At 43.0% G+C, this 13,207-nt stretch overlaps 1 protein-coding gene across 3 annotated transcripts in view; it reads right to left on the reverse strand.

Annotated features, from left to right (window-relative positions):
• PODN (podocan) overlaps window positions 1-13,207 on the reverse strand; it is a 93,834-nt gene that overhangs the window by 45,465 nt on the left and 35,162 nt on the right. For all 3 annotated transcript variants that reach the window (XM_056532211.1, XM_056532213.1, XM_056532210.1), the window contains 2 exons: window positions 12,204-12,297; window positions 6,364-6,428 (listed from right to left, as the gene is read on the reverse strand). In XM_056532211.1, coding sequence (XP_056388186.1) covers window positions 6,364-6,428; window positions 12,204-12,297 — 159 coding nt within the window. The remainder of the gene's footprint in view (window positions 1-6,363; window positions 6,429-12,203; window positions 12,298-13,207) is intronic.

The following is a 13,207-nucleotide window of genomic DNA, read 5'->3' on the forward strand; positions in this document are numbered from 1 at the left end:
GTCAGACTCCGTTTCATGCGAGGGTCAATGCGCTCCCTTCCTGGAGACTGCTGAGGTGCCATGCAGGAGATTGCGAGGGGCCCTCTAGTCTCATCATTTTTATGCTGCCATCTGTTGCTTTTATTGATACTGATTTTGCATTTATGTTAATGCCGCTTATCATGCAGGATTAAATACGTTATATTGTATTTATTTATTTTTTTATTTTTGAAAAGTTGGTGATTACAATTTTTACTTTGGAGGATTTTTTTAAATATTTTTTTCTAAAAATGTTCTTAAGATTTCTTTCTCTTTTTTTTTTACTTTTCTTTTTGTTTTCCTTGGGGACTTAATTGAGCAATATAATATAGTATTACATTTATCAGTAAAATTGGTGATCTGCTACTACAGCCAGTCTATGGCACACTGTAGAAGAAGATCAGTGAGGGCAGTGCTTGGGCTGCCATGACAATGGTAGGAGCCAATCTAATCCCTTTTACAATCAATAAACCAATGATGTAGCACTTTACTGTTTAAATGCTGCTGTCAGCTTTGACAGAAGCATTAAAACAGTTAAATAGCTCGGCAAATAGCAACAGCTGTCTGCTGCCAAATATGGACAGCTTTTTGAGCCCACCCCATACCCCCTTAACACTGGAACTGTATGTCAAGGTTTAAGGGGTTAAAACTCTTCAAGGAAATAACCTAAGTAAAGGTAATGGATTGGCCACCACAAACCCCTGACCTCAATCCCAACTAAAAAAAATGTTGTGCAAGCCAGTTGGCCTTCAATCCTGACTCAGTTGCACCAGTTCTATCAAGAGGAATGGGCCAAAATCTCAGCAACTTATAGTGAGATACCGTAATTGTGGAAAACTCCAAAATGTTTAAGATCCAAGTTAGAAAACTTAAAGGGGTACCTTGGTGGAATTTTTTTCTGGAGCCGGAAATTTAACAGATTTGTAAATTACTTCTATAAAAAAAATCTTAATCCTTCCAGTACTTATCAGCTGCTGTATGCTCCAGAGGAAGTTGTTTTCTTTTTGAATTTATTTTCTGTCTGACCACAGCGCTCTCTGCTGACACCTCTGTCCATGTCAGGAACTGTCCATGGCAGGAGAGGTTTGCTATGAGGATTTGCTCCTACTCTGGACAGTTCCTGACATGGACAGAGGTGTCAGCACAGAGCGCTGTGTTCAGACAGAAAGGAAATTCAAAAAGAAAAGAACTTCCTCTGGAGCATACAGCAGCTGATAAGTAATGGGAGGATTAAGATGTTTTAATAGAAGTAATGTACAAATCTGTGTAACATTCTGCCACCAGTTGATTTAAAAATTGAAAAAAATAATCTTTTCCACCAGAGTACCCCTTTAAAGACAAAGATAACCATATACTAGGGAAATCTGAGCCACTAGAAATGCAAATAAAGAAATAAGAGCTAAAAATATATCATTGTCTCTAGTCATATTCCGACATTTAACGATTAAATATATCAGAGATCCTAAGTTCCTAACAGAGGTAATATGTAGTAGGGTTACGCGCCAGCAATCGGGAACAACGACTGAATAAATGTGGATAAGTTGTATGGAAACTTATGACTTCAGCTGCACATGTGACTCCTGATGTACGCTCTCTGCCTCTCTCCCTTCTGCTCCACAATTTTGTTGATTTTGAGTTGATGTTGAGTTTTTCTTTATTGATGGAAAGAATTCGAGGAACCACAACGCTTGTGTTTGCCATTTGGCTAACTCTTGGCTGAGAAAATATAAAAGTCATCTACACAACCATTGGCAAAGCCAAGACATGACCCAAATAGGTTAGTAAGTTAATGTTCCTTCTGCCTGAATATTCCATGAACGCCAGTGATTTGGGGCCGTCACATGCTCATGTTTGCTCATTGTTTCCTTTAGGCTTCCAAGAACATTGCTGGTGCCAATCCTGGGCTGTCTACCCGAGAGCATTTCAACAGGGATACAGCTATGTAACAAAGTCAACACCCCGCCAGCTTTCGTGGCCGTCAGCCCAGCATTTGTACTTACTACAAATGTCAACCCCGGGCCAGTCTGAGCTTCTCGTGTCTCTTAGTCTAGGACACGTTTAGCACTAGTCTCTCCAGCTCGTGCTTTTCGTTTTTATTACTAACACTTTCCAGCAAACTTGGAAGGAGCAAATCCCATAAAAAAAAGTTTCTTGAGACTGTAAATTACCAACCAGTGTAATAGACATAAAGATCATAAAAATGTAAGAAGGTTGTGGCGGGGAAATTTATTTAATAGGGGGATTTGCTTACTCTTAAAGGGGTTATCCAGGAAAAAACTTTTTTTTATGTATATATCAACTGGCTCCAGAAAGTTAAACAGATTTGTAAATGACTTCTATTAAAAAATCTTAATCCTTTCAGTACTTATGAGCTTCTGAAGTTAAGGTTGTTCTTTTCTGTCTAAGTCCTCTCTGATGACATGTGTCTCAGGAAACGCCCAGTTTAGAAGTAAATCCCCATAGCAAACCTATTCTAAACTGGGCGTTTCCCGAGACAGGTGTCATCAGAGAGCACTTAGACAGAAAAGAACAAGCTTAACTTCAGAAGCTCATAAGTACTGAAAGGATTAAGATTTTTTAATAGAAGTAATTTACAAATCTGTTTAACTTTCTGGAGCCAGTTGATATGTATAATTTTTTTTTTCCTGGAATACCCCTTTAATTGAATAGAATTGAATCATTATTGCTAAGTTACATTAACCCCTTAAAGACACAGCCAATTTTATTTTTGCATTTCTCCTCCTCGCCTTCTAAAATCCATATCTCTTTTATATTTCCAGTCCCTGTTTTTTGCGTGACCAATTGTACTTTGTAATGACATCACTCATTTTACCTGGAAATGGATGGTAAACCCATAAAATTATTTTGTGTGTAAGGAATTTTTAACGAAAATTTTTCACTGTACACTTTACGGTAAAAATAGAATGTTTTCTTTATTTTGTGGGTCAATACGATTAAAATAATACCCATGACTGCACACTTTTCTATTATTGTACTGCTCTTAAAAAATCTCAAACTTATTTTTTTTTACAAAATTGGTACGTTTAAATTTGCCCTATTTTGACCACCTCCACCTCTAAATGAAATGTGAGGGCTCGTTTTTTGCGCCATGATCTGCAGGTTTTTTTTAGTACCACTTTTCTATATATGTAATTTTTTGATCGCTTTTTATTATAATTTTTTTTTTTACTATAATGTGACCAAAAAGCAGAGATTGTGGCTGATCTGATCCCCACAGTAGTGTCGCGGGCATATTTTTTTATTTTACTGTTGTCTCTGACCTTTCCCAGTATTCCATTCACCAGAGACAGTATGTCATAAGTCACATGGTCTTCAGGGGTGCGTAGCTATGCTAAAGTGGATTCGTGGAAAGCATTACTTCCTATCCACCCACCCACTGCATTAATGCCACGCCCACTGGGGACCATGTGACTATTCTGCCGATAATCACCCATTTTTTAGGGACTCTGCAAGCTGTACTACCACCCAGAGCCGCATTTACAATTCTAAAGACTTTATAGCTGAACTGTACTGTAAGCTGCTGCAAAAATTACCATTATTGGATCTGTCTACAGCAGTGGTTTCAAACTGTGGCCCTCCAGATGTTGCAAAACTTCAACTCCCAGCATGCTTGGACAGCCAACGGCTGTCCAGGTATGCTGGGAGTTGAAGTTTTGCAACATCTGGAGGACCACAGTTTGAGACCACTGGTCTACAATCAGCAGCAGGAATGTGAATACAGCTCTGAAGAATAAAATCAGTACAAGATAAAGAAAGCAACGTATTTACAAGGTTCCTCATTTTTACTAATTTCTAAAGAGTACTGTAAAATGTATAATCCTAAGAGGCGTTAATATGAGAGGCGTATATAAATATAAGAGGCGTTAATATAAGAGGCGTATATAAATATAATAGGCGTTAATATAAGAGGGATATATAAATATAAGAGGCATTAATATAAGAGGCGTTAATATAAGAGGGGTATATAAATATAAGAGGCGTATATAAATATAAGAGGCGTTAATATAAGAGTCGTTTATAAATATAAGAGGCGTTAATATAAGAGGGATATATAAATATAAGAGGCATTAATATAAGAGGCGTATATAAATATAAGAGGCATTAATATAAGAGGCGTATATACATATAAGAGGCATTAATATAAGAGGCGTTTATAAATATAAGAGGCGTTAATATAAGAGGGATATATAAATATAAGAGGCGTTAATATAAGAGGCGTATATAAATATAAGAGGCGTTAATATAAGAGGCGTATATAAATATAAGAGGCGTTAATATAAGAGGGATATATAAATATAAGAGGCGTTAATATAAGAGGGATATATAAATATAAGAGGCGTTAATATAAGAGGGATATATAAATATAAGAGGCGTTAATATAAGAGGCGTATATAAATATAAGAGGCGTTAATATAAGAGGCGTATATAAATATAAGAGGCATTAATATAAGAGGCGTATATAAATATAAGAGGCATTAATATAAGAGGCGTATATAAATATAAGAGGCGTTAATATAAGAGGCGTATATAAATATAAGAGGCATTAATATAAGAGGCGTATATAAATATAAGAGGCGTATATAAATATAAGGTGTTTATAAATATAAGAGGCGTTAATATAAGGCATTAATATAAAAGGCGTATATGAATATAAGATACATTAATATAAGAGGCGTAAATAAATATAAGAGGCGTAAATAAATATAAGAGGCGTATATAAATATAAGAGGAGTATATAAATATAAGAGGCGTTAATATAAGAGGAGTATATAAATATAAGAGGCGTTAATATAAGAGGCGTATATAAATATAAGAGGCGTTAATATAAGAGGCGTATATAAATATAAGAGGCGTTAATATAAGAGGCGTATATAAATATAAGAGGCATTAATATAAGAGGCGTATATAAATATAAGAGGCGTTAATATAAGAGGGGTATATAAATATAAGAGGCGTTAATATAAGAGGCATTAATATAAGAGGCGTGTATAAATATAAGAGGCGTTAATATAAGAGGCGTATATAAATATAAGAGGCATTAATATAAGAGGCGTATATACATATAAGAGGCATTAATATAAGAGGCGTTTATAAATATAAGAGGCGTATATAAATATAAGAGGCGTATATAAATATAAGAGGAGTATATAAATATAAGAGGCGTGTATAAATATAAGAGGCGTGTATAAATATAAGAGGCGTTAATATAAGAGGCGTATATAAATATAAGAGGCGTATATAAATATAAGAGGCGTATATAAATATAAGAGGAGTATATAAATATAAGAGGCGTATATAAATATAAGAGGAGTATATAAATATAAGAGGCGTTAATATAAGAGGCGTATATAAATATAAGAGGCATTAATATAAGAGGCGTATATAAATATAAGAGGCGTATATAAATATAAGAGGAGTATATACATATAAGAGGCGTATATAAATATAAGAGGCGTATATACATATAAGAGGAGTATATAAATATAAGAGGCGTATATACATATAAGAGGCGTATATAAATATAAGAGGCGTATATACATATAAGAGGAGTATATAAATATAAGAGGCGTATATACATATAAGAGGCGTATATACATATAAGAGGCGTATATAAATATAAGAGGCGTATATAAATATAAGAGGCGTATATACATATAAGAGGCGTATATAAATAAAAGAGGCGTATATACATATAAGAGGCTTATATACATATAAGAGGCGTTAATATAAGAGGCGTATATAAATATAAGAGGCGTATATACATATAAGAGGCGTATATACATATAAGAGGCATTAATATAAGAGGGGTATATAAATATAAGAGGCGTATATAAATATAAGAGGAGTATATAAATATAAGAGGCGTTAATATAAGAGGCGTATATAAATATAAGAGGCGTATATACATATAAGAGGCGTATATACATATAAGAGGCGTATATACATATAAGAGGAGTATATAAATATAAGAGGCGTATATACATATAAGAGGCGTATATACATATAAGAGGCATATATAAATATAAGAGGCGTATATAAATATAAGAGGCGTTAATATAAGAGGCGTATATAAATATAAGAGGCATTAATATAAGAGGCGTATATAAATATAAGAGGCGTTAATATAAGAGGCGTATATAAATATAAGAGGCATTAATATAAGAGGCGTATATAAATATAAGAGGCGTTAATATAAGAGGCGTATATAAATATAAGAGGCGTATATAAATATAAGAGGCGTATATAAATATAAGAGGCGTATATACATATAAGAGGCGTATATACATATAAGAGGGGTTTTATCATAAGAGAGATCGGCTTTACCTTATTATTTGCCAAGTACAGATAATTCAGATTCTCGAGCTGTTCGAAGAGATCATCAGGGAGTCCTATGAAATAAAAGAGAAGAGATTTTTCAGAGACCAAACATAGGTCCAACCTTTACCCCACCTCTTTGCCATACTGGCCCGTCCACCAGTAATATATATGTCACGATGCCGGCTGGCAGGTGGTGGATCCTCTGTGCCAGAGAGGGATTGGCGTGGACCGTGCTAGAGGATCGGTTCTAAGTCACTACTGGTTTTCACCAGAGCCCGCCGCAAAGCGGGATGGTCTTGCTGCGGCGGTAGTGACCAGGTCGTATCCCCTAGCAACGGCTCAACCTCTCTGGCTGCTGAAGATAGGCGCGGTACAAGGGAGTAGACAGAAGCAAGGTCGGACGTAGCAGAAGGTCGGGGCAGGCAGCAAGGATCGTAGTCAGGGGCAACGGCAGAAGGTCTGGAATCACAGGCAAGGAACACACAAGGAACGCTTTCACTGGCACTAGGGCAACAAGATCCGGCGAGGGAGTGAAGGGGAAGTGAGGTGATATAGGGAAGTGCACAGGTGTAAACACTAATTGGAACCACTGCACCAATCAGCGGTGCAGTGGCCCTTTAAATCGCAAAGACCCGGCGCGCGCGCGCCCTAGGGAGCGGGGCCGCGCGCGCCGGGACAGAACTGACGGGGAGCGAGTCAGGTACGGGAGCCGGGGTGCGCATCGCGAGCGGGCGCTACCCGCATCGCGAATCGCATCCCGGCCGGAGGTGGTAACGCAGCGCCCCGGGTCCGTGGAACCGACCGGGGCGCTGCAGTGAGGGAAGTGTAGCGAGCGCTCCGGGGAGGAGCGGGGACCCGGAGCGCTCGGCGTAACAGTACCCCCCCCCTTGGGTCTCCCCCTCTTCTTGGGGCCTGAGAACCTGAGGATCAGACTTTTGTCCAGGATATTGTCCTCAGGTTCCCAGGACCTCTCTTCTGGACCACAACCCTCCCAATCCACTAAAAAAAAAGTTTTTCCTCTGACCTTTTTAGAGGCTAAGATCTCTTTGACAGAGAAGATGTCCGAGGAGCCGGAAACAGGAGTGGGAGGAACAGATTTAGGAGAAAAACGGTTGAGGATGAGAGGTTTAAGAAGAGAGACGTGAAAGGCATTAGGGATACGAAGAGAAGGAGGAAGAAGAAGTTTGTAAGAGACAGGATTAATTTGACACAAAACTTTAAAAGGACCAAGATAGCGTGGTCCCAACTTATAGCTCGGGACACGGAAACGGACATATTTAGCGGAGAGCCATACCTTGTCTCCAGGGGAAAAAATGGGAGGAGCTCTTCTTTTCTTATCTGCGAATCTCTTCATGCGAGAAGAAGCCTGTAAGAGAGAATTTTGGGTCTCTTTCCATATGGTGGAAAGATCACGAGAAATTTCATCCACAGCGGGCAGACCAGAGGGCAAGGGGGTAGGGAGGGGGGGAAGAGGGTGACGGCCGTACACCACGAAAAACGGAGATTTGGAGGAAGATTCAGAGATTCTGAAATTATACGAGAATTCGGCCCAAGGTAGAAGATCTGCCCAGTCATCCTGGCGGGAGGAAACAAAATGTCGTAAATAGTCACCCAAGATCTGGTTAATTCTCTCTACTTGTCCATTGGATTGAGGATGGTATGCAGAAGAAAAATTTAATTTAATCTTGAGTTGTTTACAGAGAGCCCTCCAGAATTTAGACACAAATTGGACGCCTCTATCCGAGACGATCTGTGTAGGCAACCCGTGAAGACGAAAAATGTGTACAAAAAATTGTTTAGCCAACTGAGGCGCTGAAGGAAGACCAGGAAGAGGGATGAAATGTGCCATTTTGGAGAATCGATCAACGACCACCCAAATAACAGTGTTGCCATGGGATGGGGGTAAGTCAGTAATAAAATCCATACCAATCAGAGACCAAGGTTGTTCGGGGACAGGTAGAGGATGAAGAAAACCAGCGGGCTTCTGGCGAGGAGTCTTATCCCGGGCACAGATAGTGCAGGCTCGCACAAAGTCCACCACATCAGTCTCTAGAGTCGGCCACCAATAGAAGCGAGAGATGAGTTGCACAGATTTCTTAATGCCCGCATGACCTGCGAGATGGGAGGAGTGACCCCATTTGAGGATCCCAAGGCGTTGGCGTGGAGAAACAAAGGTCTTTCCTGGAGGAGTTTGCCTGATGGAGGCTGGAGAAGTGGAAATCAGGCAGTCAGGAGGAATGATGTGTTGAGGAGAGAGTTCAATTTCAGAGGCATCTGAGGAACGAGAGAGAGCATCGGCCCTAATGTTCTTATCAGCAGGCCGAAAGTGAATTTCAAAATTAAATCGGGCAAAGAACAGAGACCACCTGGCCTGACGAGGATTCAGCCGTTGGGCAGACTGGAGGTAGGAGAGGTTCTTGTGATCGGTGTAAATAATAACTGGAAATCTTGATCCCTCCAGCAGATGCCTCCATTCCTCAAGTGCTAATTTAATGGCAAGAAGCTCTCGATCCCCGATGGAGTAGTTCCTCTCCGCCGGAGAGAAGGTCCTGGAAAAAAAACCACAAGTAACAGCATGCCCGGAAGAGTTTTTTTGTAGAAGGACAGCTCCAGCTCCCACTGAGGAGGCATCAACCTCCAATAGGAAGGGTTTAGATGGGTCAGGTCTGGAGAGCACGGGAGCCGAAGAAAAGGCAGACTTGAGTCGTTTAAAGGCGTCTTCCGCTTGAGGAGGCCAAGACTTGGGATCGGCATTTTTTTTTGTTAAAGCCACAATAGGAGCCACAATGGTAGAAAAATGTGGAATAAATTGCCTGTAATAATTGGCGAACCCCAAAAAACGTTGGATGGCACGGAGTCCGGAGGGGCGTGGCCAATCTAAGACAGCAGAGAGTTTATCTGGGTCCATTTGTAGTCCCTGGCCAGAGACCAAGTATCCTAGAAAAGGAAGAGATTGGCATTCAAACAGACATTTCTCTATTTTGGCATAGAGTTGATTATCACGAAGTCTCTGAAGAACCATACGGACATGCTGGCGGTGTTCTTCAAGATTGGCAGAAAAAATCAGGATATCGTCCAGATATACAACAACACAGGAGTATAGGAGATCACGAAAAATTTCATTAACAAAGTCTTGGAAGACGGCAGGGGCGTTGCATAGACCAAAGGGCATGACCAGATACTCAAAGTGTCCATCTCTGGTGTTAAATGCCGTTTTCCATTCATCCCCCTCTCTGATGCGGATGAGATTATAAGCACCTCTTAAGTCCAGTTTGGTAAAAATATGGGCACCTTGGAGACGATCAAAGAGTTCAGAGATGAGGGGTAGGGGGTAGCGGTTCTTAACCGTGATTTTATTAAGACCGCGGTAGTCAATGCAAGGACGTAGAGAGCCATCTTTTTTGGACACAAAGAAAAATCCGGCTCCGGCAGGAGAGGAGGATTTACGGATAAAGCCCTTTTTTAAATTTTCTTGGACGTATTCAGACATGGCAAGAGTCTCTGGGACGGACAGAGGATAGATTCTGCCCCGGGGTGGAGTAGTGCCCGGGAGGAGGTCAATGGGACAATCATAAGGCCTGTGAGGAGGTAGAGTCTCAGCTTGTTTTTTGCAAAAAACGTCCGCAAAGTCCATATAGGCCTTAGGGAGACCGGTTACATGAGGAAGCACAGGGACACGGCAAGGTTTACTGGGAACCGGTTTTAAGCAGTCCTTGGAACAAGAGGGCCCCCAACTCTTGATCTCCCCAGTGGACCAATCCAGGATTGGGGAATGGAGTTGAAGCCAGGGAAGTCCAAGAAGGATTTCAGAAGTGCAATTGGGGAGGACCAACAGTTCAATCCTCTCGTGATGAGATCCGATGCACATTAGAAGGGGCTCCGTGCGGAAACGTATAGTACAGTCCAATCTTTCATTGTTTACACAATTGATGTAGAGGGGTCTGGCGAGACTGGTCACCGGGATGTTGAACCTGTTGACGAGAGAGGCCAAGATAAAATTTCCTGCAGATCCAGAGTCCAAGAAGGCCACAGCAGAGAAGGAGAAGGCAGAGGCAGACATCCGCACAGGCACAGTAAGACGTGGAGAAGCAGAGTAGACATCAAGGACTGTCTCACCTTTGTGCGGAGTCAGCGGACGTCTTTCCAGGCGGGGAGGACGGATAGGACAATCCTTCAGGAAGTGTTCGGTACTAGCACAGTACAGGCAGAGATTCTCCATGCGGCGTCGTGTCCTCTCTTGGGGTGTCAGGCGAGACCGGTCGACCTGCATAGCCTCCACGGCGGGAGGCACAGGAACAGGTTGCAGGGGACCAGAGGAGAGAGGAGCCGGGGAGAAGAAACGCCTCGTGCGAACAGAGTCCATATCCTGGCGGAGCTCCTGACGCCGTTCGGAAAAACGCATGTCAATGCGAGTGGCTAGGTGAATGAGTTCATGTAGATTAGCAGGGATTTCTCGTGCGGCCAGAACATCTTTAATGTTGCTGGATAGGCCTTTTTTAAAGGTCGCGCAGAGTGCCTCATTATTCCAGGATAATTCTGAAGCAAGGGTACGGAACTGTACGGCATACTCGCCAACGGAAGAATTACCCTGGACCAGGTTCAACAGGGCCGTCTCAGCAGAAGAGGCTCGGGCAGGTTCCTCAAAGACACTTCGAATTTCCGAGAAGAAGGAGTGTACAGAGGCAGTGACGGGGTCATTGCGGTCCCAGAGCGGTGTGGCCCAAGCCAGGGCTTTTCCAGACAGCAGGCTGACTACGAAAGCCACCTTAGACCTTTCAGTGGGGAACTGGTCCGACATCATCTCCAAGTGTAATGAACATTGGGAAAGAAAGCCACGGCAAAACTTAGAGTCCCCATCAAATTTATCCGGCAAGGATAGTCGTATTCCAGAAGCGGCCACTCGCTGCGGAGGAGGTACAGGAGCTGGCGGAGGAGATGATTGCTGGAGCTGTGGTAGTAACTGTTGTAGCATAACAGTCAGTTGAGACAGCTGTTGGCCTTGTTGCGCTATCTGTTGTGACTGCTGGGCGACCACCGTGGTGAGGTCAGCGACAACTGGCAGAGGAACTTCAGCGGGATCCATGGCCGGATCTACTGTCACGATGCCGGCTGGCAGGTGGTGGATCCTCTGTGCCAGAGAGGGATTGGCGTGGACCGTGCTAGAGGATCGGTTCTAAGTCACTACTGGTTTTCACCAGAGCCCGCCGCAAAGCGGGATGGTCTTGCTGCGGCGGTAGTGACCAGGTCGTATCCCCTAGCAACGGCTCAACCTCTCTGGCTGCTGAAGATAGGCGCGGTACAAGGGAGTAGACAGAAGCAAGGTCGGACGTAGCAGAAGGTCGGGGCAGGCAGCAAGGATCGTAGTCAGGGGCAACGGCAGAAGGTCTGGAATCACAGGCAAGGAACACACAAGGAACGCTTTCACTGGCACTAGGGCAACAAGATCCGGCGAGGGAGTGAAGGGGAAGTGAGGTGATATAGGGAAGTGCACAGGTGTAAACACTAATTGGAACCACTGCACCAATCAGCGGTGCAGTGGCCCTTTAAATCGCAAAGACCCGGCGCGCGCGCGCCCTAGGGAGCGGGGCCGCGCGCGCCGGGACAGAACTGACGGGGAGCGAGTCAGGTACGGGAGCCGGGGTGCGCATCGCGAGCGGGCGCTACCCGCATCGCGAATCGCATCCCGGCCGGAGGTGGTAACGCAGCGCCCCGGGTCCGTGGAACCGACCGGGGCGCTGCAGTGAGGGAAGTGTAGCGAGCGCTCCGGGGAGGAGCGGGGACCCGGAGCGCTCGGCGTAACAATATATGGTAAAATGGTCCTCGTACAGGTTAATTCTATGTCTCACCTCTTGACGTAAGACGATTGTTCTGTAAGTTTAGGGTTTCAAGTCTTTGTAGTCGGATCAGATCCTCTGGAGGAATTTCTTCTATTCGATTATTCTATATTCATTTAAGATCATTTGTTAGCTCATAATGTGTTAACAATGACAATAATATAATGTATCATATATTGTATATATTAATAAGCAGCTAATACTGTGGCAAGTAGAGCTTAGGCCTCCTTCACATTGCCGTCAGACTCCGCTATTCGGAGTTTCCTCGGCAACCTGGCCAGAATAACCGGAGTTTAGTGGAGAAAAAAACTGTGCAAGCTCAATTTTTTTTCTCCGCTAAAATCCTGTAAAATTACCGGGTCACCAACAGACCCCATGCAAGTGAATGGGGGCCATCATGACCTGGTAGTAGCCGTTTGCATTCGACCCGTTTTAGGGTCCGATTGGTTAAAAAAAAAAAAAAAAAAGCAGATCGGACCCTTAACATGTCGGATGCCTTAGGCTGGGTTCACACTACGTTTTGGACATACGGGGACCGGAACTGAGCACGCCCGTATCCCAGCCAGACCTGGTCCCCATCTCATTCATTTGAATGAGCCAACCGGAGTCAGATAGTGTCTCCAGTTGGCTCATTTTTTAACTGTATCCGGTTTTCTGACCAGACCTAAAACTGGGGAGTGCCTGGTTTTCACTCCCCCCAGCCAGATCCAGTCCCTGTATGTCCAAAAATGTAGTGTGAACCCAGCCTTAGTTAGCATGTGTCCTATAAGACTAACGTAGACACCCTCCATGATGTTGCTATGTTCAAAGGTTGAAATTGCAGACATTCCGCAGCAGCAGAGTCCCATTGATTTCAGTGGGATTCTGCTGCACTGTTCACATGGCAGAATTTCTGCGGCAGATGTTTATGGCACGTAAATTCTGCAGAGTCTGCACATAAATGCATTGCTGTCTATAGTACGGTGCATTTCCGAGGGGTCCTAGCGCCGGCATGTTATGCTGGCACTCGACTGGAA

This window comes from Hyla sarda, chromosome 7, assembly GCF_029499605.1.
Source record: "Hyla sarda isolate aHylSar1 chromosome 7, aHylSar1.hap1, whole genome shotgun sequence".
Taxonomy (NCBI): Eukaryota; Metazoa; Chordata; class Amphibia; order Anura; family Hylidae; genus Hyla; species Hyla sarda.